Source organism: Mixophyes fleayi, chromosome 6 (genome assembly GCF_038048845.1).
Source record: "Mixophyes fleayi isolate aMixFle1 chromosome 6, aMixFle1.hap1, whole genome shotgun sequence".
NCBI lineage: Eukaryota > Metazoa > Chordata > Amphibia > Anura > Limnodynastidae > Mixophyes > Mixophyes fleayi.
Genome location: NC_134407.1, coordinates 81139769 through 81166758, shown reverse-complemented (window position 1 = coordinate 81166758; position 26990 = coordinate 81139769). Strand labels below are relative to the sequence as shown.

The window sequence follows — 26990 nt, the reverse complement described above, 5'->3', positions numbered from 1 at the left end:
AGGGGTTCTTAATTCATATTATTGTTTAGTTAAAAGCTTGAATTATAGAAACCACCTACTCACAATAGATAAGTCTACAATATGAAAAAGAAACCGTTTTTTGGCTTAATTCACATACGCGTATCAAAAGCTGAAAAATAATTATTTTGCAAATCACTAAGCTCTATAGATTCTGGTAAATGGAGCACAGAACCATATCATTGATGAAATGAAATGCTGAAATGTTGCCCAAAACGGAATGATCCACGTCTTAACACACCCTAGTTGTGAGCTTGTTACCAATAAAGAACAAAGTGATTCTCACAGAAATAGACACGCTATGTGATTGCCCCCACAGGTCCAGAGGATATTAGTTCCAGATATTCTTTTTATGGTCCATGTCATCTGTTCTAGAAGACATCTGCACAGCAGACTAAACAGAGACCTTCCTCATTTCTAGAATCAATGTCCTTGTGAGTTTTCTTCATTTAGAATGAATTTCCTTTCTCTATATGTGTCACCAACACTGGGCGCCCACCAGGCACTGACTATCCAACCATTAAAGTGCACCTGTTCCCTAGTTGGTGATAAGGCAGCCACTTTGTGTGCTCCACCAATTTACAGTCTTATCAATTCACTAGGAACTAGATAGAGACACCACTGAGCATGAGGCAACAGGTACACGTTGATATCAAGTGACGTATCAGGGAGATGCACTAGTTTTGACCCTATTATAGAAAACTATAATGTCATTAAAAGTTATGCATTTAATTACAAATGGGGCCTTCAAAACATAAACTCCTCCAACTAGGAACATGGTATACTTAACTATAAAAATACATGTGTCCTGGACCTCTGTGTCTAAACACATATTACAGCAACTCCATATATATTTTCTGAAATCGGTATATATATATTTATATAAACTCTGCTAACATGTTCACTCTAAGCCCCCCACTGCTGACCGGCTAATACTGTCAATCCTGTATATATTGTTATGTACAGGGTGAACGTGAGATAGGGGGGTTATTAAACATACAAAACACAACATAGATTTGTTTTCTTTAAAAAAGACAAGTTATTTCAATGATATACATACTTTAAATGTTAGGATTTGCATTTTTTTTTTTTTGTTGTTTTTTTTTTTTACAAATTAATTTTTTTTTTCTCTCTAGGTCTCCATACCTAGCAGTCAGCACCTATAGGAAGGTAGGGAAAAGTGTGTGTGGGGAAGGGGGTACGTACAATACCAAATGTCATGAATGATGGTGAGTTAACCCTTATGTTGCTGCTTGGCTGCAGTGTGGTTACCAACAAATAAAACCCACCCTTGGGGTGTTTAGAGGTTACTAAGCTGCTCGAAGGGGTTGTCGGTCCCCATTCCATCTCAATGGAAATGAAGCCACAGGGCTTCAACTGCAGAACGTGAGAAATGTTTTAACAATTAATGACTCACATTGCAGGAGATACCGAACAGGTGCAAATTTCACAGCTTGCATGGCCATAAATCTCTCTGCAACAACTCTGTCCCCCAAGCCCAGCCCATCCCCTCCTTCTCTCTGTCGTGTGAGCTTGTGTCTGTGAATCAACTCTACATATTAGGTGCAAACGCATCAGTCCCATAATTAAAAGTGACCCTCCCTGTTTCTCTCGGCCTCATCTATCATCTCCAACTTCGAAAAGCGAGTTTCCATCCTCCATCTGGGAAAATATTTAAAAATAAAACAAAAAATTCTAAATGGATAATCCTATCTGCTCCAGATTCTACAGCAAGCAGCAATTACGGTCCTCCCTCACTCTTCTACATAACTCTGGTTTCTCCTTTGAGGGCCCTCGTTCTTCTCTGCTTCTAGGCTTTCTTGCACTTCCCTTTCTTTTCTCGCTGCTGGAACTTTCTCAGCCTTCTGGCCCACGTGTCTCTCCACTGTATGACCAAGCTGGTCTTGTCAGCCACCACCCCGTTTTGGTCAGGTGAATCCTCGTCGTTCCCCAGGAGGAGATACTTCTTCATAGGCTTGAGTTTGGGACACTTGCAGGCTATGTCCTTAGAGCGGATCCAAAGGTTCTGGTCACCCCGACGGATGCGGTTGGTTCCTTGCTTATAAACAGAGATGACGTTGACTGTGAATTTCCACCAGTCCCCTGCTTTGTCAGCCTTTAGGATATGAATCTGAACCGCTGAAAAACAAAAACAAACTGTAAATGAATTGTGATAGTGCTCTGCATGACCAGAGTTTGTTCAAATGTGATGTGGTAGAAGATGCAGAAAAGCTGATAAAATACATAGGCCCATCAAATTCAACCCTTCATCAGCAAAAGTATTGTTTTGTTTTAAAGAGAAGGGCAAATCCTTTCTATTTCTGACTATTCCCTGGATAAACACACTATAATTTAAACAAATATACTGTCACTAATAAACATGTAATATGTTTTTAAACCTATCTACAGTATACGCCAATACCAGTTTTTGTGAGAGTATATCCTCAATGCCCTTACTGTACAGAACCCGTTTTGCAGTTGGAGACGGCATCTCCTTTCCTGCAACCATAAGGGGTAACCTTGTGTCCTCACTCTGTATGGAGTGATTATATTTCTCATTACTATCCAGATCATCAGTTCTATAAACCAATGCTCAAAATTTAATTCTGAAGTGAAGGACTCGTCTATAATCATCCCAGAAGCTCTGGGGGCCTTTCAGTCTCCTCTGGTTTCTTGGTAAAATTGCTCTGAATTGTTTTGGCTTGTCCAAATCTAACAGAGGGCCTCATTTAGGAGCAAAGTAATAAAAAAAAAGGAGCAGTTTTGCAGCTTGGCAAAACCATGTTACACTGCAGGGGGGGTTAAAATGTGTGGATTGTGTTAGCGTTGATAGGGGACATGTCCTAGCTGAACTCTAAATTGCAGTGTAAAAATATCTGTCCATTATTTGTGTTCTACATGCAAAAAAGAAATGCATTACAGCGTGGTGTGTAAAGGAGCAAATTTGCTGTTTTTTGTTTTGCATATAATACTACATGGGGCCCGAGTGTGTGTGTTAATGTTAGCAATAAAACATTTTTGCTGTGGCTCCTAGTGATTTTTTTTATTTATAGCCCCACCCATAGTTTCTGAATCATACCCGATATCTGCCTGTTTATCCTGCTCTGTGGCAGGAGTGACAGGTGATAAGCTGCTATTATATGCAACAATGGAAAACACAATTTTGCTGAACACAGTGTCACAGTTCCAAAGCTATGACATCACAGTGGATAACCTGTCACAGGTAGAAGCCTGGCACATTGTCACTCACTTCATCTATGATCAACTACTAATCTGTTGTATGTGCACACTCCATTCTTATCATGCAGCCCCGGAAAAGACCTTGTGCATGGAGCATCATACCTTGCTTGTTTGCATTAGATGAAGGTGAGTTATTTTATTTTTTACTGGGGTGTAGCAAATATCTATGGTGTATTCATTATTCCACTTTACATCCCAGGCTATACTTCTTCCAATGTATTTATTTGCATATAACTGTAATGCTTGGAAGTCTTTTTTCTTAATATTAAGATAATAAGGCATTTATTACATTTTTATCAATATAGTAAGACAATTTCTAAAACAACCCCTTCTCCTCCCTAACACCAATGTAGTAGAGTACATGTCACCCTGCAGTGTGCTCAAAGGCTAGGTAATTTTATGCTACATTAACACACATGTCAACTGCTTCCAGACTAATTGTCTGACATTTCTGGGGACGACCCTGCTAATATAGGTGAGGCTAGAATGCCACAGAATTTTCATGTATGTTATCTTACATAGGAGGATGTCTATCTTCATAGAACTATACTGTCCAGACAGATTGCTATTTATTTTTCTTGCCCTTGGATATGATAACAGCCAAGCTCAGGTATCTGGATTAGATACGATTATGTAATCCTAGTGTCACTGTTCCTACTGCTTTCATTGAATGGAATGCGTGTCACATTCACATTTTCCATACCGCCACTTCTAAATTTCCACTTCGACCACTGGATAAGATTATATATAAGCATCAGATCCGTATCTAAACAAGCAAACCTTCCTGAAAAATGCTCTGAAGGAGGTGTTCTTCTTTAAAAGGAAAGGATTTGTCTCCATTGATAACTATTGAATTGCATCTAGGAGAAATGGTTGGTGCCATGGACTTGGCTAGCATCTTCTCCATAGATAATGGTTTGTCCCAAGAGACAAGGGCAGTCCCCTAACAGAGATGGTTTGTCCTGCCAATATTGACAGTTCTGATTACATTTCCTTCCAGGGCTGGCAGACTTTTAGAAACCTCAAAATAATGCCCTTAATTTGGGGGTTTCTAAACAAGCAGATGCCCCATAACAGCAGCAAGTTTTAGTTAACAGGGCATCTGACCATCGCTTGTGCAGCCAGTCCGCTCAGGAACACGAGAACCTTCCAGCTCCTCTGCGGGGGGAGGGGTAAGACACCTTTGGAAAAATCAACATTCTAAAGTCTTCCAGAATTTCTTATTTCACCTTCCAGCTGTGAAAACATGAGTGCAGGCTCTGGATGTGTCACTCGCTGAGAGGGGAGGAGGGTGTACACACACACACACACACACACTATATACCTGCACTGCTACACAGCATTTCTACACCGTCACACTATACACACAACTATATCATGTGTACATACAAATACATCACAGAACAGTGCAATGCAGTCCAGTGGGCAGAGGTGCCGTACAGAAATGAATGGACAGTAATACATTAGCAAAGTGGGAAACATTTGACTGTAGGGACACAATGATGGTGCATGTAAGTATAGTATGACTGTAGCTTGGTGTGCAATAATGCGCATTGTGACATGCTTAGAATGTCATATCATTAATATCTAATAAAACACAGACGATAAGAATAAAGAGTTTGAATTACATCCAACATACAGAAGAAGAGGGACTGTATTGTTCAGTTGGTCAGTAGTGAAGAACAGGGGCAATCTAGAAAACATGCCAATGTCCAGGAGATTAGTGACAGTTGGCAACCATACATTAGATTTAACCCCTTCAATGTGTGGGAAGGCTGCAGCAACTGGTAAATACTGCACATGAAACACTGAACATACTGCGCTCCTGCCTTTCTGGGTGCAGACCCCAGTAGGGTGCAAAGTAGGGTAGGCTGCACTAATGCTATGATGTTCCCTTTTCAGAAGAACACCTCCACCAGCAGGGATACTCTCCAGTGCCCCAGTCCTCCAGGATCAAAATGACTTGAACATATTAAACTTTCTGACACAAAGCACAAAAGGCCAACATGATAGAATTATAGAAACGTCCCTTTGTTCTTACTTCGGGCATCGGCTTTGAAACCCTATGTCAAAAAGCTTAAAATAAATACAAATAAAGACTGGGCTAGATCTTTTAAGTGTCCGACAAACATAAAATGCATTTACAAAATATTCTGCTGTATACTGAACTGAATCTGTATACTAACATTTAGCTGAAGAGCGTAGGTGAAAACATTTTATATGTAACTGAAGCTCTTGGAAGGTATACACGTATATAGAAATAAAGTAGGAAGTTTAATCTGAGACGCCTTTGGTTTAATCGTAGAGAGTTAAAGGGGAACCCCACTGCCAGAGAAGTCTATTGGTTAGGTAGATTTCTTTCTATAGCCTTGAGATCTGCAGTGTAGAAACAACTAACTATATCCAATTCACACACCTCAGTTTATCTGGTGTTGACACATATCCAAGGGAAACGAAAATAAACAAATATGTCTGGAGAATAGACATCCCTCTTAATGACAGCATCACCAGTAAGCCTTGTTTTGTACATCACTTTAGTTAAAGTACTTCGATTTGCCACCAGTAAATAATATGAATGAGGTGTGAGAGTTCTATATTCTCTACCTCCAAGTGATTGTTTGTGAAGTACAAGATCCATCTCAATAGTTCTACTAGTTACTGACAACGTTTCTCAGTGTCTGGGCAGCAACACGCGTTGTTGTAAGGAGGCTCTAGGACAAACATTTAAAACATTATGGTCTATAGTCGTTTATGCAACAATTATTGTCTGCTGCGACTATTTGGAACATCTCAGGCTAAGCTGCCAGCCACCTCTCTTCTGAAGAAATGTGTATCTGGTAAGAGGGAACCGTTTTAGTGCGGGCATTCATGGTCAGTTTAAACAGCAGAGATCCTATCATGATCGTACATTAGACGAGGCAGGTCTGTAGGAACAACCTTACCTACCTCTTACTGTGTGGAGGGTCTGTAAACTTGCACTTTGTATGTATCCTCTATTCATGGCCCAAGATAGTATTATATAACTGTCTTGAAAACTATTTCCCCCTTCTCAGCTCCATCAGGTTGGATGGTGAACAGTAGTTTTGTTGATAGGACTGAGGTTATTGTCCCATGGGCAGTTTTTCCCATCTCTGAAAAGAACTACTGTTAGCCCTCCCTAAGTGCCTTTCTGGCTTAGATGTTCAGTTTTGGTGGGGTGACTTGATGAAGGCAAACTCACAGTTGTGCCACATTCTCTCCATTCCTTTATGAAAGACTTAACAGTGCTTTTGAGTGATATTAAACGTCTTTTAAATTGTATATATCCTTCTCATGATTCATGCTTTTCAATAATTTTTTCTTTGATTTGCTTGAATGTTCTCTGATCTTCACGATGAAGCTCTTGACTGGAAATTCACTAACTAACTGCGATACCTCTCACAGGCATGTTTAATTATTGTGAAATGGCTTAAACCACTTTAATTGTACACAATCAATGAATTAATTATGGGCCCTCAAACAAGAGATTGCACAAAAGTTTTTTTAGATATATCTTCGCAATAGGGGAAAATATTTATGTAATCCAATATTGTGTTATTTTTTTATTTGTGGGAAAAAGCTTTATAGTCATTTTATAATTGACATTACTAAGTATTTTGTGCTGATCAGTGGTAACAATTCATAAATAAATCTAGTTTGATTCTCTGATGCAAGATAGAAAATAATAAAAAAATGACAGAGGGTTTATAATTTTATATTCCCTATAAACAAGTGAAAGCTTCTCTTCTATACTGAGAAAGGAGGATCACGGGACCAGGCAAAAGACAAATGAAAGTGTACCTGCTATTTGCACTTTTTTTCTGATATCTATGAGAATGCCGACAATCAATTCACTAGGACCGATCATGCCTTAATGATGCCTGTAGTTCCTAGTGAATTGATATGCTGAATATTAATTAATTTCACTAAATGGCTGTGTCCATTGTGCAGAGGCAACAGATACACAGTGAGAATGAAATGCTAGCATAATTAGCAGAGAATACTATGGGGGTGATTGATCATAAAAATTTGTTTAGAATGGAATTGTATGTCTGTGGGTTTTGTTTTTCCTTATTCTGGATCAACACAGTAACATTTAGAAATGGTTGACCTTGATTGACCTGTGTATTTTTGAAGTATGTGTTAGTATACTCAGTGTGTGTTAGTAGAATATAGGCTCATTTTTCTGAACCTATGCATTGACTCCATCTATACAATGATAATGTTATTAGCAGATCTGCAATGGAGTGGTATTGGACTAGATTTTTAACCCTTTGTATGCAAGCATTATCCAGTGTTTGGCTGTCTGATTTGCAATAAAATGTCTCGAACATGTCTAGGCCATTTTATTAGACAGTACTGTTTAACTGTTTGTATTTAGTAATATTTAATGCAACATTCAAAGCAGTTGTAATCTGTCTTTTTTTAAAAAAAATTTGGACTAAAATTTACTTTAAGGGTAGTTTAACTCTTTGGTTTGATTCTTCAGTTTATCACAGTCCCTCTCAGATAGGGCCACTACCCACGTTCCCCTAAGTCTGGCAGTATTTCAGCTTTCCTGACATTTCCAGGCTGAAATGCTGTTTGTAACCAAGGCGTTGTGGCACAGCCTACACTCCTAGAATCCCCCCCACCCACTCTGGGAAAGTTGGCAGCTTCGATTTCCCCTACATACAAAGCCATGCCCTTCCAAGCCACAGAGATCAGACACCAGCGGATTAACCGTCTGTCCAGGAAAAGAAGCCCTCACGCTGAGGTGAAATAGCTGTAGTTTGTAAGTGAGCGTACGTATTAAATGGAGCAGCAGGCGTCCCTTAGATGCCCATTTGACGATTGTCAAGCACTCCCCGCGGGGAGGCAGAATGCAACATGTCAGGTTCTTTACTCTCTCCTTTCTGCAACCGTGCAGGACGCAGGCGGTTTTCTTGTCAGAACGCAGTGGCGGCTGGCCAAAACCTTGTACAAAAGGCTTGCCTTCTCATCTGCACCAGAGGAGGGAGACCAAGGGCAGAGCACACAGCGGGAGAAACCAAACACTTGTCTCCGGTGCCCACTGGGCTTTCCAAACCCTCGCTTTAGCAAAGGGGGCAGCAATGGATTAGAATTTACTTTAACAAGGCCAAGTAAACTGTGTACAATTCGCACTATTTAGTCTGAATGCACTATTCCATATTTCTAAAGATCATCTATTGGGAACTATTCATTTCTTAAGGTACAAAGTCCTATAAAAAATTTAATATTGGATGTTACCACAGCAAATCTCACTGTGTTTTGAGAATGTAGGAGGAGACATGCAAAGTAGGGCTTGCATTCAGCGGCTGAGGTTCTGTTTCCCCTATAATGCTCCATTATTCCAGATAGGGCACCAATTAGTATGCAAATCCTGCCACAGCCTTGTTTTTGGAAAGCTACTTAAACTTTACTGTGCTCTTCTATAAACCAATATTAATTATTCCCTTCATTACTGTAAAGACCAATGTGCGCAAATATAACACTCATCACCTCACCTATGACTATTTCTTACGAGCTTAGACATTTATAATGAGGGCCAGAGCTTTTGGTTTGTAGGTCACCCTCATATACCAACGATGATTATTAAGTTGGAGCAGTTGAGGTATATCATCAATTTCTATACAACAAAAAGCAAGCACATGTTATTATAAAAGAGAGCATTCCACTTGTCATTGTGAGTGCCGTTATAAAAGGTAATTTTCTCTCCTGCTGGTTACTTTTTACAAGCTCCAGGGCTCTCTCCTTAGCTTTGCTTTTCTTTTTAAATAGTCTCTATATAAAGATATTTTTTATTTTCACTGATTAGCAATCCTATTCACGCTGGCTTCAAATAAACGCAAAATTTCCAGTCCAAAAAGTGTTTCCTTATATGTAGTATTTACTACAGATGTAGATGCAGCCTGGGACTCCTCAGCTGCTGTTGAACCACAAGTAACAGCATTCGATGTTCACAGGGGACCGTCGGCCCACAACAGCTGGAAAGCCACAAGATGCAGACATCAATATTATGGCTATAATACTGACTTACTATTATGTATATGTGTAATAACATACTCAACAGTACATTAGAAGGATTTTAGAAGTCATCAGTGTTCTATATTAACATCAATTGTGTTTTATACAGTTATGTGTCAACCCCTGTAAATAAGATCTGTAGAAACAGTTTGTCATTGCTTATCTGTACATTCTTATGTCAGCGTTCAATAAGAAAATGTGTGTAATATAAGGAGTAATACAGGCATCCCCTCTACTTTAAATGATTATGGATATTAGAAGTCATCTCAGATGTCTGTAAGAAAGTGCTCTGCTTACAGCCTTCTTGTTGACTTCTAATAGTTAATAATAACAATTTAGAGTAGGAAATACTTTATAATAAGTCACAAGGACATAGAAGTTTTTGAGAAAATGTATAATATGCCTATAAAAGAATTACAAAGTAACTTAATTTCACATTAAACAAGATAGTTTGGTGCACACAGCACCAATGTGCTGTAACCATAGCAACCAATCAGCACTTAGATTTAATCAGACTAGCACGTTACATTAAGAAAAGCACATTTCTGATTGGTCGCAAAGTGTTAAAGAACATTTCTGCTTTTTGTATCATGATATTATTTGAGTGTAAAGTATTACTAATGATATCATTAGACACTAAATAATAAATTATGCCACTAACATGTCCTGTCTGAGAAGACATTTTACAGGTATTTACAGTCAAGTCCATAAATATTGGGACATCGACACAATTCTCATATTTTGGGCTCTATACACCACCACAATGGATTTGAAATGAAACAAACAAGATGTGCTATAACTGCAGACTTTCAGCTTTAATTTGAGGGAATTTACATCCAAATCAGGTGAACAGTGTAGGAATTACAACAGTTTCTATATGTGCCTCCCACTTTTTAAGGGACCAAAAGTAATGGGACAAACTAAACAATCCTACATCAAACTTTCACTTTTTAATACTTTGTTGCAAATCTTTTGCAGTCAATTACAGCCTGAAGTCTGGAAGGCATAGACATCACCAGACGCTGGGTTTCATCCCTGGTGATGCTCTGCCAGGCCTCTACTGCAAATGTCTTCAGTTCCTGCTTGTTCTTGGAGCATTTTCCATTCAGTTTTGTCTTCATCAAGTGAAATGCATGCTCAATCGGATTCAGGTCAGATGATTGACTTGGCCATTACATAACATTACACTTGTTAGCCTTAAAAAACTCTTTGGTTGCTTTTGCAGTATGCTTCGGGTCATTGTCCATCTGCATTTTGAAGCGCCGTCCAATGAGTTCTGAAGCATTTGACTGAATATGAACAGATAATATTGCCCGAAACACTTCAGAATTCATCCTGCTGCTTTTGTCAGCAGTCACATCATCAATAAATACAACGGAACCAGTTCCATTGGCGGCCATACATGCCCACGCCATGACACTACCCCCACCATGCTTCACTGATGAGGTGGTATGTTTTGGATCATGAGCAGCTCCTTTTCTTCCCATCACTCTGGTACAAGTTGATCTTTGTCTCATCTGTCCATAGGATGTTGTTCCAGAACTGTAATGACTTTTTTAGATGTTGTATGCCAAACTCTAATCTGGTCTTCCTGTTTTTGTGGCTCACAAACGGTTTACATCTCGTGGTGAACCCTCTTTATTCACTCTTGTGAAGTCTTCTCTTGATTGTTGACTTTGATACATATACACCTACCTCCTGGAGAGTGTTCTTGATTTGGCCAACTGTTGTGAAGGGGTTTTTCTTCACCTGGGAAAAAATTCTTCTGTCATCCACCACAGTTGTTTTCCGTGGTCTTTCGAGTCTTTTGGTGTTGCTGAGCTCTCCGGTGCGTTCTTTCTTTTTAAGAATGTTCCAAACAGTTGATTTGGCCACACCTAATGTTTTTGCTATCTCTCTGCTGAGTTTGTTTTAATTTTTCAGCCTAATGATGGCTTGCTTCACTGATAGTGACAGCTCTTTGGATCTCATATTGAGAGTCGACAGCAACAGATTCCAAATGCAAATGTCACACCTAGAATCAACTCCAGAACTTTTACCTGCTTAATTGATGATGAAATAACGAGGGAATAGCCCACACATGTCCATGAAATAGGTTTTGAGTCGATTGTCCCATTACTTTTGGTCCCTTAAAAAGTGGGAGGCACATATAGAAACCGTTGTAATTCCTACACCGTTCACCTAATTTGGATGTAAATACCCTCAAATTAAAGCTGAAAGTCTGCAGTTAAAGCACATTTTGTTAGTTTCATTTCAAATCCATTGTGGTGGTGTATAGAGCCCAAAATATGAGAATTGTGTCGATGTCCCAATATTTATGGACTTGACTGTATAGATTGCTGTCTTATATTATTGCTGTAATCTATGAGTGGTAATGTAAAGTTAAATTTTGCTAATCAATTCCCATTCATACATTGTGAATGACAGTATTGTGAATTTTTAAAACTTCTGTTGCTGCCACTGGCCTGTGTGAGTTTTCAAAACATTACATATTAAGGAACCTTGAAACAATACACAGGTGTATTATGTGCACTGAGCTATACAATAAGCTTCCCTTGCATGTCACTGGGGATAATACATTTCTTGTAGTCTTGTCTCACGAATGTGTTTTGGGACAAACGGATTACTGTATTAGGAAGACTTTACAATGAACCAGTGAGGTGATGTACGCCGCTTTGTTTAAGTGTATCCATTGCCTTCAAACACTGGGGGCAGCCATTTTCAGAACACAATCCGTCAATGCCTTAGGAATTTGTGGCATCGTTAGGGCACTTTGGTTGCGTTATATTGGTTCACCCACAAAATGGCTGACTCCACTCTGTATAGGAAATGGTTATATTATATGGGTAGGTCATTACCAGAAGATGAAATAACCTCAGTACCATGAATCCTGGCAGTATTTATAGCTCCTAACTTGTTATAGAAACAAACAATACAACAATCTGTATCTAGGTTCCAAGAGACACTGCGCTCCACCTAGTGAGCACCACACCCCGGACGGCTGTATGATGACGAGTGAGTGCACTAAGTCACCAAGACACTTACCATAATCTTTCTTGCAGTACTTTTTCATGTTGATCTTTAGCTTTCCTTTTGATGCCTTGCAGTATGTCTCACAGTCTATGGAGAGATAGCATATCATGTGTTGTTAGGTGGTAATACATGTTTTAACACTCATTATGCATCTATGTAGTTATATCCAAGTTGGATTTTATTAATTTACAAGAAAATAATATTAAATATTGATTTTCGTGAGCAAATCCGGGTACCACAGCAAATAACAGATGAGTAGATTGTGAATTATCTAAGCATGAGAATGGCAGAATTATGTCATCAGTCTCCTCTATACAAATGGATTTCATTGTAATTTGCCAAATATTTTTATTTTTCCATTTGCAGTTGTCACATTTATATACATACCTAGAGCAAGAACTCTCAATATCTTTTAACATAATTATGATAAATGTAACCAAGTACCCTCTAAAGAAGAGGTGTCCAAACTCAGTCTTTAAGTGCTACCAACAAGTCATGTTTTCAGGATTTCAGTCTTTAGAAACAGGTGAGCTATTTACTGACCCAGCCAAATAGATTAACTCACCTGTCCATGATTAAAGAAATCCTGAAAACATGAACTGTTGGTAGCCCTGGAGGACTGAGTTTGGGCACCTCAGCTCTAAAGTTGGTTTGTTTGTTTATACTAAAGCCTTTCCTCCCCATAATGTATGTAAATGTATTCAAAGTACCCACCTAACATGAATAAATGTATACCAAGCCATTCATTATGCATTAAATATTTTACAACTATCCCAGATATGTTTAGTATAGTTTATTCTACACTACTACATTGTTATTTCGAATTATATTTAACAGTCGCACCCCTTGGATCAGTTGGAGGTTCACATACTACAGGTTGATAAGGATCTAGATTATAATGGGGAATGTCATTGATTGAAGACATCTGTGAAAATTTTAGAGACCTGGATTGTGGGAATTATAAAATTCTATTTCATTAGACCAAAAGCTGGTTTCGAGTCTTATGAAGTAAAGACCCTGACACCTCTGCTAGGAAGTTTTAAAATGCGATATGAACAGGAGATGGGAATAGCAGGAATGTTATTTGTTTCGGCTTGAAGATGATTAGGTGCTGAATTGATAAAGTGTCTCTTGGCATTGGAAGGATCTAGTAAAATGACGAACGTGAGGCTTTTGTAAATGATTATGAAGCTGTTGACAACTTGAGGAACTTACTGCATGTAGTAGTTTTGGAGAAAGAGCATACATTGGGTGATATTTATTAAGTTAAATCCAAAAGGGCATAAAAACAGTAACTAGTAGCAGACCATCAGCATTTAGCTGGAGTAGTGGTGAGACTAATGAAAGCTAGTTTCTACCTGTTATAGTTACTGTGTGTAACTACTTTTGTACCGGCATTAAAATAATTACATTAGTAAATACCACTCAGGGTTATTTACTAATATTGCTCAAATAGGGAAATTTACACTCTACCAATATCTATGCAACAAGAGCTTGGTAAAATGAAAGTCTTTATTAAAGGACAGAACTTTTTTTTTGTTATCTAACTTGCAATATAAAAATAAAAGCTGATGATTATTGCTACTATAGCTTAGTGCAAGAATGGTAGTGAGTATCCCTTAATCTAAGTAACAACCATGAAGATATGGTCAATAAGAGAAGGAACTGCTTTGTGATTGGGTGAGTCATTATACTCTGTTAAGAATCCTTCACAATTTTTTTTTCCCTTCAATTTCCCTCCATTTTTGTACCGTACAGAGAGCATGCTGAATAAAACCTGAAGCTTAGAGATAATTGGTTGTTTTTCATATAGGACTCAAAAGGGATGAAATTGATAGATACCGCATTTTGTTCTGCAACCAAAGCTCTTGTCCAATTTTTTTTAATTTCCCGTACATGTGTGCTCTGTGTGGAGCTGAATGGAGGCAAATTTAATGAAGGACTTAAGTAAACAAGTCTTGTTGCGTAGATAAATGTTAATTTCTACCTCAAATTAATCTCTCCAGTGCAGTTATGGGCAATTTCAAGATTTAGATTAAAAGCATGTTGTTCCTTTTATGTAGAATGTTAGCGAAGTATGGCTAGAAATGACTGAGATATTCTAAGATCTAGTGAAAGGGGCATCTTATAAGCAGGGGTCTAGAATTCCGTCTGCTTGCTTTACGTTGTCATAGCAACTTCCCATGCACGGCCACAGGTAAATAACGCTGTTTACTGCCACCTCACAGTAGGCCTGTGCGGTTTTGTCCACTATAGTTTTCACACAGAATAAAGCATTTTAAAACACTACTGATCATAACAGAATATAGTTTAATATAAATGCTATCCAAGCCAAATACTTAAACTATTAAGTGTGAATTAGCTTAAAATTTGCTTGTAAACAGTTTAGCTCACAGCAAACCCCATAGCAAACAGTATATATGCCCACACAACAGGATATAAGTAAATCATATTAGATTCCTTTGGTTTTTTTTAAATATTAAATAGAAATAACAGGGAGCAGCCAAATTGCAATGGTTCTCTGTGATTTTCCCGATATTATTGTAAGTAGGCCTAAACGTCATTGTAGCTTACTTCCCTTCTCATGCCAAGCTTGTTCATTTGCCTTGTTTTATTTTTAGGATATGTTTCTGCCAAGATAATTAGTATACTTCATTACCTCCTACCAACTCTGCTGGGAGGTCACGCACAGTTTTTACACTGTGTGAATGGCATCTTGCCTGTCTCCTAGCTCCTGAAGCTTCTCAATTAGCCTGTGTCCCTGATAATGGCTAACTGCCCCCACCGGGGCCAACGCCTCTCATTAACCCCACAGCTCAAAAACAAGTGAAGTTCAGCTCAGTGCACATTAGCCGCCTATTATTCTGCTTGAGCAAGATTGATTGGAGGACAAATCACCACAAATAAACCATGTAATTAGATTAGCCCTCATTATTGTTTTCCGATCTCTCCCCCTCCCCTCCTAGTTGGCAGGTTCTAGTTTGACGAGAGTAGAAAAAAATACTACTGTGCTGCAATACAAGACCATCATTATTAGCTATATTCAGGCAGCGTTTTTGATGCTAAAAAATTATAACAAAATAAATAAATCAAGTGGATTAAAGAAGTCAGAGAGGGTAAATTATTGTAGGAAATGTAACATTGTTCTCATGCAATGATATACATTATATCATATGCTATATACATATATGTGGTTCCAAAACCAAACATAAATATTTCCCATCTATCCATTTTCTGAAGGAACGGATGCACAGTCTGTTTTGGACCTTACTCCCCGTATCCCTCCTCTAGTATACATGGTTCCTATTCAGGCTGTGTTGTATGTATCTGTAGGGATCAACCCCTCTACTGGCTCTTAGAAATATCTGTCTGGCCTCAAAAACAATAATCCACTCTGTGTTTTATTAAGAGTTTTATTGCTTGTGGTGTCTGCGGATTTCTACAGTAAACTGTACGAGTCTGCTGAGGTGCGTGCTTGGACCTATTGAAGAAAGTGACAGTGCATCAGTTTACACAAATCTTAAATTGTCTTTCTTCACACAGTTTACATGATTTAAGGTATAAATGTACTGTGCCCCATATTGTGATGAACTCTCATTCTGGCAATCTAGGAGTAGTGGAAATGGAATTGATAATATAGTACTATGTTTTCATTTTTTTTGTTTGATTTTTAATAAAGGTTTTCCATAAGCCCAGACTTATACAGTTACCCCACTGAATCTTGGCTGTTAGTCGCAATAAAAAGAGTAAAAACTGTGTTAGATTTCAAAGTGACTATTTTTAAACCCTGCAATTCAGCATTTTGACACAACATATTAAGTCATGTCATTTATGAGCTAAAATGATAACAAATGTTGCTGATTATTTTTTGTGGAGTGTTTTCAAAAGTTTGGAAGATGGGATACTTCCATTTAGTAAAGATTGCAGCAACTCAATTGTGTGTGTATATAAATGTAGGGTTGAGCACCTAAAGCTTCCATGGCAGGAAGAATCTAGTCATTGCTACTTTGTATTGATTGTCAAATACACAAGTCGACAGACATCACCACGATGTCCGTCTGTGCTTGTTTACGGTTACTATGGTACCCAAACATCATGGACTCTCCCGCACTCCTCTATGGAGTCACCACAGAGTGCGTTCCGGAGGCCCTCCATCACATCGCATGGTATTGAATTCCCCCCTTCATGTTTAATCTTGTGCAGAGAAAAGAAATCTTCCTGGCAACTAATATATAAGTCTCAGAAATTGTTTTTGTAGTGGTAAATAATGCTATCAGGATACCTGGTCATCAGTAGTATTAACAATGACTATTTAGGGATAGATTCTGTGTTAGAAAAAATAAGAGAACTATGCTTATCTTTGTCTAAAGAGACCACAAAAAAATACACATCTTTTTTATTATCAGATAAGTGCCTGTATCTCCCAGCTACAAAGGATCCTAAAACAAAAAATTAATTTGTGCAAAATGACAGAATATCGATAATAACATATATAACTAATATCTAAGATTACTAGATTGCTGATTTAAAAGTCTTGGAATACAGAAGATAATTCAAATACAAAGGAATTTGGGACCACAACAAAATTTGCGATCTGCATTAACAGGCTGACTGATACATATTCCCAACAATGTTTTAGGGAGAATATAATGAGGGATTCCACCATCTAAAGAATAATCCATTGTTCTTTTTATGAATGGCTGTACAGAGTACTTTGAACAAAGATGCTAATGGATGGACAGTTCAGTGTCTTCAACCTCCGGTGGTCTCTTTCACCTACTGCCTAACCCCCGTGAGACCTTTGGACTGCCCTATTGTCAGACACAGCCATTGTTAAATTGTGGAATTCAGAATTGACTGCAGACGACAGGAAGGACCACGATGACGTTTGGCTTTCTTTGTATAAGTGTGTGTATAGAGCCACTGATTGTATAGAATTAATATGTTTAAGTATACAAAGATGATGCAAAACCACTGAGACACAAATCAATGTTCTACTTGTATAAGTAAAAAGATAAATTAAGGCATCATCAGGAGGATTATTATTAATATTATTACTTTATTATTACTGTTGTTGATGTGTAAGGTGCCACAATGATTGGCAGTGGGAAAAACAGAGCATACATAAAACAGGGACATAAAATGTAGACAAAATAAAAAAAGGGAAAAAGAAACGAGGATTGAGTGTTGTCATAGTCGAAAATTCGGCAATTGTGTGGTTGTAGGAGTGTGAATGGGATAAAAGCTAAGGAAAAAGGTGGGTTTTCACAGAGGGATTAAAGATTTGAAGGCTGGGAGAGAGTCATGGCAGGGAATTCCATATGTGTATAGTGGAAGAGGCCACAGTGAGTGGTGGTTATTTGAGAGCAGGTAAAGCACAGGTCAGAGGTAGATTTTAAAAGGGTCTGGGTAATATTTAGAGATAAGGTTCGAGATGTACGAAAGGGTAGTTTGTTGAGGGCTTCATAGGTGAAAGTGAGTAATTTAATTGGATTCTGGAAGATATGGGGATCCAGTGTAGGGTTTGCAGAATGGTGCGATCTTGTTTCACCCTTTCAGACCTAATGAAAAAGGAATAGATGGATGGGTATGCCAGATAGGTGGAGGTTTCAGTAGTTGAGGCAGGAGATGATTAGAGAATGGCTAAGGATTTTGGTTCTAAGAAAAAAACATATTATATGTGGCAGTGGAGGATGAATGAGCGAATTCGTTCCCCAAAAAGAGAGATATACAGTGAGAAAAGCAGAGGACAGAGATCACCCTTGTTGGACCCCAAAAGATGTGACTGTGCCAGAGTTAGAGACACTGAAGGAGCAGCTGGACAGGTAGGAAGCGAACTAGGAAAGAACTGTAATAAACACCAATGGAGTGTATGGTGTGCAGGAGAAGAGGGTGATCAGCAATCGCAGCAGGGAGGACCAGTAAGATAATTATGGAGAAATGATCAATAGACTATGCTATAAGTAGATTGCTGGTCAATATTGCACAGTATCGGTGGAAACCCAATTGCAGAAAGTCAAAAGTGGAGAGAAAGCAAGATAAGTGTTTGTACACAAGTTGCTCAAGTAGTATAGATGCAAAGGGTAGGAGAAATATAGGACGGTAGTTGGAGAGAGAATCTGGAGCAAGAGATGGGACTGGTGAGATGAGTGTGTCTTTAAAGTAGGAGAGTAAAGTGCCATTTAAGAGAGACAAGATGAAGAGGTGGACTATATGGGGGTTTAGGGTTAGATGATAGGATGAGTGCAGAAACTTCGAAATGAGCTTGTATTGTGTACTGTAGGAGAAGTTGGGTGAGGTTTGGCATGAGGAGAGATCTTGTCAAGTTGTTGAGTTTGTCTTTGAAGAAGGTGGAAAAGTCATTGGCTGCGAGAGAATACGGGGAGGAAAGAGAAGTGAGTTGAAGGTGGCAAAGAAGCTTTCAGAGTTATAAGATATTAGAGAAGTATAGTAAGTTGGATTGATGAGTGAAAGGGCAGTTGTAAGTTGAATGAATTATTTCATAGTGAAAGAATTGCAGCATGATCTCCTGCAATGGCGCTTAAGAACGGGCACTTCTGTACATGGCAGGTCAAATTGAGTCCCATATGTCCAAAACAAAGCTTATTATCTTCCCTCCTGCCAGAGTCACCACCTGCCCTCAAACCTCCTTCACTGTCAATAGCACCACAATTTCTTCAGTCTCCAAAACCCACTGCCTTGGTGTCACATTTGACTCCACCTTCTGCTTTATTCATCACATCCAGAGTCTCTCGATCCTGTCGACTCCACCTTAAAAACATTGCCAGTATAAACCCTTTTCTTATTTAACATGCTACCAAGACTCTTATCCATTCTCGCATCATCTCCCATCTTGGCTATTGCAACCTCCTGCTATCTGACATTCCTGACAATCATATATCTACACTTCAATCCATCCTAAATGTTGCTGCAAGGCCGATCTTCCTCTCTCACCGCTCCACATCTGCTGCATCACTTTGCAAATCTCTACACTGGCTCCCTGTGTCCTCCAGAATCAAATTCAAATTACTCACAAAGCCCTCAACACTACTACCCCTGCATACATCTCAAATCTCATATCAAAATACTCTCCCTCCCGCCCTCTTAGATCTACCTCTGACCTGTGCCTTGTCTTGTCTCTGATAACCACCTCTCACTCCCGCCTACAAAACTTCTTCCGTGCTGCTCCCCACTTATGGAATTCTTTACCACGCTCACTCAGACTTTCTCACAGCCTTCAAATCTTTAGACGCTCTTTGAAAACGTATCTCTTTTTTAGAGGTGACCTTATCCCCGAAAACACTATTCAAAACAATGCACCCTCACAATTGTCCCAATCTCCACTCTGAGCCGCTCCTCTTGTTTCAGCTGTGCCCTCTTCCACTTACAATGTTAGCTCTCTAATAAGCAGGGTCCTTCATACCCTTCGTTTTCATGTCTGCTTTTATTTTGTCTGCCTTGTATGTCCCTGTGCTATATAGGTACTGCTTAGTACTCCCTACTGTATGGTGCTGCGGAGCAGTGTGGCACCTTACAAATCTACCATAATAATTGTTGAAGTTTAGATCACTGGACACTGTGGTGGCTGGAGATGCATGGTCTAGGGCTGAAGTGAGTGTGTTGTTGTAGAGAAAGGCAGATATATTAGGGTAGGACTGTGTAGTTATAGGAGAGACGAGCAGTTTTAGAGAAGAGAAGTGGATCAGGTCAATAGCATTTAGGTGTCGCTGTGTGTGTGGATTTAGGTGCAGGACAGTGCATGAGGTAAGGTGATGCTGCTGGAAAAGAGGTTGAAAAAGTAGGAGATGGTGCAGAGGCAGAATAAGACAAAGTCAAGGGATTTTCCATCACAGCTTCCTTAAGAAAGAGTAGGGGAGAAAAGGGATACAGCAGGAAGATTTGTGGGCGTGAGGATTGTTTAGGTTGGTGAGTGAGAAGTGGATTCAGACCACCATGGAGAGAAGTAGTGAGGGAAAATGAAGAGGGGAGTTTTGAAGTAGATGTAAGATTATGGAAGAAATCTGCTGACATTTCAGGAAAAAAAAGATCAAAAGCACGTCATAAACGGAACAGGTACAAGATAAAAGGGGCATTAATAGCCAGTGCTGGCCGCCAATGTAACACTAATGACATAATGGCTGTACGCCATGCTTATATTTAGTGGTGACTGCTCATTGTCCGAAAGTGGAGTTACGCCCTTCTCATATGCTGTACTTGTATTTACATACTCTGTGGTCACTGTATAATGATATTTTCATTAAAAAAAATGCAATTGCCCCTCCTGCATCACAACAGGGTGTGCAAATTTGCACCTTTTAGCTGGATTTGCTCCTAACTCTAAATTAGGCCCAATATTTAGATAAGTGTTGCCCCATTCCACTATACGTCTCTTTGACAGCATACCTTAAATAATGTGCATCTCTCCTCTAAGCAAGAACTCCTAGTAAGCCCACATCTATTGCTTTATATGACAATTTTTGGAATTTCAGCTAATATACCTCCTCCTTGGTGCTAATTTATAAAAATAAAAAAAAAAACTTGCACCTGTCGCCTACCCAAATGGCATTTTAATAGCTATACCAGCATTCAGTATTGTGTTCACTAGGAACTAAGTGCCTCATGCCTCCATGATGTTCCTAGTGATTCTGCATTCCCATCAATATTTGTTTGTCCCATAAAATAACTGCCTCCATTGTGTGAAGACAACATGTACACTTTGAGAAGTACTGTTATGTATTAGCACCAAGATCCCTGCCACATAAGCAATAGGTGTGAGAAGAGATGCAAGAATATGATTGGGGGGTGCGAAGGTAGTGAGATATAAGCAGTTCTTGTCTCATATAATAATAGCTCTACAAGGTCTGGCATAGAATAAGTGCACATTATGTATCAGGAGAAGAGAATGGACACTTTAATAAGGTGCATTATGTTTCGCTTATGAGACAGAGGGACGCAGCTTGCTCTGCATGGCACACACAGAACCTTATACTGAGCACATTCTCAGGCACTTACACACAGCTCCAGCCCTGCACGGAGCGAGTAATTGAATGTAATGAAATGCAAACGGAGAGAGAGAGAGAATTACTAATGCTCATTGGAATCCTAAAGCCTCTGCCAAGAAAAGAGCTCTTCGAAATCCAGCTCTACACTCTATACTGGATGAGGAGGCAGCCTCCGGCAGGATGGGACGTTATCTGCTCCCTTGAAAAAACTGAGGAGCCCATTACACCTTGGGGAAAATAGTCATATATGCATTACTTCAGAAAGAAGAAAGTTCCTTAGAAGTCAAAGCTGAAACAAAAATAACTTATTTTTAAGGCATAAGATGTTGGTTTGGGGCTAACCTAGCATAGGCAAGCACAGCACTATTGCTGTACATGGGTTCTCTGCATATGCGTAGCGCCCAGCTGTAAGCTATATACCATTTACTGTGACAACGAAATAGTTGCAGGTCCTATCAGTGAAAAAAGGCACTTTATCCTAATTGTAATAATATTGTAAGCATTTTCAGTTTATGCTGAATAAAACATGGATGAACAGCTGTGATGCTCAGTCAGCATCTGACAAAGCTTGGCAATAACTGCATTGCCAGTTGTTCTCTCATTCAAACTTAAAGTGCATGCAGGCAATTGTTTTCATCATAGTTGCTAGGATTAAAATAAAAAGGCAAGTAGTATATATTGCTCTATTGAAGTATCTATGATACATGCTCATAAGTAGTTAAGATACAGGCCATACCCATATGCACTATGACATCATGCAGTTTCAGAACAAAGTATGGTGGAATGCGAAGTTGTATGCAATGGAATCAGCAGGCAAATCAGGAGTACAGCTTACACACTTAATGTAATGACCATTTAAACATGTTGGTGATATAGGTACTTTTATTCCTCTCCTGTAAATTATAAGGATATTAGAAGTCACAGATGACTTTCATGAACATTTAAAGGCACAAGGCCAGATTGCATGAAACATGGGATAACATTTGCATAGTAGGGCTTAGGAAGAACAAAGAGTCTCAGGAATATACAGAGGTAATATTGTGGCAATTAAGTGATGGGACAGTCAAAGTGTCATTTGTGACGCTGGATACTTAATCGCCCGAATGTGTTTGCAGAGGGTAACACAGCGAGAGGTTTTTATTCTGCAAGAGTATTGACAGCAGCTCTGTTACTGACAGCCTCATGGGCTTAGTGTTTAGACATTTAGATAGTTCCACACATTCCCCAATCAAAGAAATGCCTGGGGCCGCATCAACATCCATATGCAGAATTCGCTCTGCCGTCCTCCACACTGCATTCTTAATCTTCTAAAATATGTTTTATAAATTACAGGACAGATATCATTATCTGTCATGTGACCGTTATTACAAAGAATAAAAATTTTACTACATGACAGACTGGAAATCATCCCTCAGTACAGTCCAGTAGTGATATCATAGGCATCCATAATTTCAACATATTTTCACATATATTATCAATATATAGTTAACCAGTCACCTTCTGACAGTGAATTATGAAACGTTTTATATGCCATCAGTACTATAGTTTTAAAGTATATATGCCCAACTGACCAGCAAGATTGAAAACAGTCCTTTTGCCAACATAAAAGTGACTTGGGGGTAATCATTGTGACCACTAAATTTGCGATTTGTGGTGTACCTTACAAGGGTGATTTCCTAGAACGCTCTTGGCACTGAAGGAGTTAACTGATTTCCAATGACTGCAAACCAGTTTCCTAGAGGAGTCTCCCAGTAGTTGTGGTAGTGGAGATATGAGAGTTCTGCAGGGAAGGTCACTAGTGACAAGTGAGTAGGTTAAGGGTCAATCAGTAGATGAGGTTTTACAGCAGGTAAAAGGGCAGACTGGGTGGAACGTAAATGTTTCCCTAGTTGTGTCATGGTTACAAAGGGGCCATCACACAGTATTCATCCAGTGTTTATTTGTGTTATGTCCATTATCCGCTGCTGGCTGTCACAGAAAGAAATCTATGGAGGTATGTTATTAGTTTCTCCTTCTTTCATTGTCAGCTAATCCGCGTGTTTCTCCATGTCAGGAGCTTGCAGTGAGCGAGGGTCTTTTGAACCGTATCAGGCGAGTCTGGACAAGAGCAACAATTCAAAACAGGCGCATCGTACAGTGAATATGGCCACAGTAGCTTGTCACATCTTGATCCACAGGATCAGGGCACCCTGCTTAAACCCTGCACAGGCCCTCATGTCCTGGACTGAGGATTTTGTTCACAAGTTCCAATGTAACGCAGGCTGAGGATACTGGCTTTTGTTTTTTATACATAGCAGGTAAGCTGAAACCAATAGGAATACTGATCCCATATATCTAATAATGGGAAGGTGGAAGAGTGTGCATTATTATACGAACATACCTTTTATTGGTAGGATATTATAAGAAATAAACCATTCTTATATAGGTTTTGATGAATTGGGATGTGGATGTCAGGATTGGAGAGCCCTCCACTATAAATAATACGGTTAGAAGGCTTCTTATAACGGAAGGTGTTCCAATCTAGTTTATAGCCGCTTGCCAATATCCCACAGAGTGAGAGAATGGAAGAAACCAACTAGAGCAATTATAACTAAAACTACTTCCAGTACTTTGTCTCACACTTCTCTAGCAGAGCCTGGGCCTATCACAACTGAACACCTCTACTTTTTTCTCTTTTGATGAATTATGAATAGTGTTGAATTACAAGTGTTAAAAATGGATTTCAAGTATAAAGCAATTTTGCCAAGTTACTGTAGGGGGTAAATGTATCAAGCTGAGAGTTTTCCAGGGGGTTTGAAAAGTGGAGATGTTGCCTATAGCAACCAATCAGATTCAAGCTATCATTTTGTAGAGTGTACTAAATAAATGATAACAAGAATCTGATTGGTTTTTCAAACCCACCAGAAAACTCTCAGCTTGATACATTTACCCCATGGTGTTATTCGCAAACAGCATATAAGTGCTAAGGACATTTAGTCAGATGGGCAGCTCATAATAAACCCGTTGTTACTGAATTGTGCTTGCCGCTAGGAGCAAATATTAATATTTTTGTTGCCTTATTAAATGACAAGTTCCCTGTATGTATGTATGTATGTATGTATGCCTAATTAAATTAGACTGCTAGTAATTGCCTTGCACTGAAAGACATGATGGGAAAATCAAATAACTGTGTTTACTCCATATAAAACCAGGATGACAGGCTTGATTCCCATTGGCATATACCTAACTGTGATCATTCCCAGCCATTCTCAAAAGCCATGTTTGTGTGTACATAATTCTGTAATTTAGTTAAATTTTAGAAAATATTTGTGTGAAAATGTTTGAAAATGTGTTTTTCCATTCCACACATGAAAATCGGTTCATGGCAGTTACAGAACTGGCTGAGTTTGTATCTTCCAAAAATGTGTACAATTATAAGCATGACCGTGCAAATGTGATCACCTAATTCTTCTGTGACAGGGAGGCCTAAAAATGCCATGAGCTAAATACATTAATCATTTTAATTTACAGTGCAGGTTTGTTTGAGAAGAAATGTATCTGAATTCCATATAAGGCCAGTGATGAATTCAAAATGGCGGCTGTTCCAAAGGGTAGATTATGCTTCTGGCACATGACTCTAGAATTGGGTCACTGTATTGGCTGCTGTTTTTTATATAACATTTCTGGAAGAGTATTTGCATACTGCATTTGCACTGGAAAACCAGAGGAAAACGTGAATCCTAAAGGCCTTTACAACATCCATTGGAACCACAATAATCTCTTCATGTCTAGGGCCCCCCTAACTGTGACCGGAAATCTGGGACACCCATGTGACCTAAAGTTTGCAGAGGCCACAAAATCCATCCATACTTACTTTTGGGTACCAAATGAGGTAAACTAATGTTATAAATCTATATGAGTGATGAGCAGCAGGTCGCCCTAGGACTGCATGTGACCCTCAGAGGCCTCACCTGTGGCTCCCAGCTTTAGGGGGGTATTCAATTGACGGCAGGATCGCCGAAACCCAGCGCTCGAAAAATATTACCGTCAATACGGTAATCCTGCGCGTAAATACCGTTAATATGGTAATTTACTCGCTCCAGCGAGATATTACCGTATTAACGGTAATATTTTTCGAGCGTGGGGTTTTCGGCCATCCCGCCGTCAATTGAATACCCCCCTTAGTGTCACATTTGTTTGTTATAGCTTGCAAAACTTTTTTTAAATGTCTGCTAATATGCTATTACAGATAGGTAGATCTATCTTTGATTAAATGTATTGTTTTAATTTATTACCGAGATTAAGGATAATGTGTGACCCTGTGTTAGAGGGCCGCAAAATGTGGCCCCTGGAGTGTATCAGGTTGTCTATCCCTGTTCTAGACGAACCAGTCTTGTGAATTTGGGCGCCTTGAAAATTTGAATCATGGAAAAATTAGCAATTGAATAATCAGAAAGAATCGTCAGTGGAATTAAAGGTTAAATATAATCAAAAAAACCGAGAAACAACTTCTGAAACACAAATCAATCATAAAAACACACATTTGCAACCAAAATTGGTGCATTGATATATCCACTAATGTGGGCAATAAGAGTCCCCACACAAAAATAGTGTTACTGAGTATCACATAACATAAAGTAAGAAACGTTTATACAGCCGATCACCCAGTAAAGTACCTACCTGCAGGTTCTTCTGTGCTGCTGGCTGCTGTAGTGGGAGGGGCCACTGGTATCTCTAGGAACGAGAGTAGGTGGTTGGGAGAGGGAAAGAAAAGATAAATAAATATTACTACATTTTTTACTATATAATAGAAATGTTTCATCTATGTGAAATCCATATATTGGTTAGGTTTCCCTGGAGAGCCATAATTGCACAAAGAAGAGACCTACAGAAGCAAGCCAGGAACATCTCTGCAGCATTATTCGAAGCAGATGCACTTTAACACACCGTTAGCTATAATAATTAGATCTAAACAGCAGGCAGTGGCGTTCGAAACAGAAAAAAACATAGAGATAACTTTCACTTACAGAGTACCCCAATCTTTCCCGGATTTTTTTTTATGGATTTTTGTCACAAAGTGTTCATTTAAATAAAGGAGTTAGTGAGATGTGCTATAGCCCGTAATAACTAGACCTGCATAGACTGATCAGGAGCAAAATATCTAAGTGTCTATTGCAGATTACAGTCCATGTGTGTCATTTTCAACAAGTTATTCCTCCCCCAAGGAAAGTTGGGGCAAGTACAGTGCTTGTGCATTGAATTTGTGGAGAAATGTGGGCAATCCCCTCATAGTGCTACGTTAATCCATATATTGGGGAGCATATATTGTGAGAACTGATACACAGGTAACTGTGTTCAAAAGGTGATGTTGTCCACAGCAACTAATTATAACAATTTTAAAAAAAATCTCAGAACTAAGGCTTCATTTTACCATTAAACAACACATTGTTAGTAAAGCTTTTCTGCTAAAGCAACGCCATCTACTCACCTTAACTTCTCTAATAAAAGACATGTTGCCTAAACACACTGGAGACAGCCGTTATGTGAACTGGAATAATGAGAATATGTAGTTGCCAATTTAAAATATTAGTAGTTGTAAGTTAAATATTCCTCTTCAACATATATTAACTTATAAAGTGAAGAGCTAAGAATAGAAGGTAAGCATGGTATATA

The 26990-nt window shown here is 39.0% G+C and overlaps 1 protein-coding gene across 3 annotated transcripts in view; it reads right to left on the bottom strand.

The window, feature by feature from the left end:
- Nucleotides 1-1029: 1029 nt before the first annotated feature.
- The window catches only part of NTN1 (netrin 1), a 102210-nt gene continuing 76249 nt past the window's right edge, over nucleotides 1030-26990 (bottom strand). For all 3 annotated transcript variants that reach the window (XM_075216953.1, XM_075216954.1, XM_075216952.1), the window contains 3 exons: nucleotides 25998-26051; nucleotides 12349-12423; nucleotides 1030-2157 (listed from right to left, as the gene is read on the bottom strand). In XM_075216953.1, the coding sequence (XP_075073054.1) occupies nucleotides 1829-2157; nucleotides 12349-12423; nucleotides 25998-26051 (458 nt within the window). In that variant the 3' untranslated portion in view covers nucleotides 1030-1828. The remainder of the gene's footprint in view (nucleotides 2158-12348; nucleotides 12424-25997; nucleotides 26052-26990) is intronic.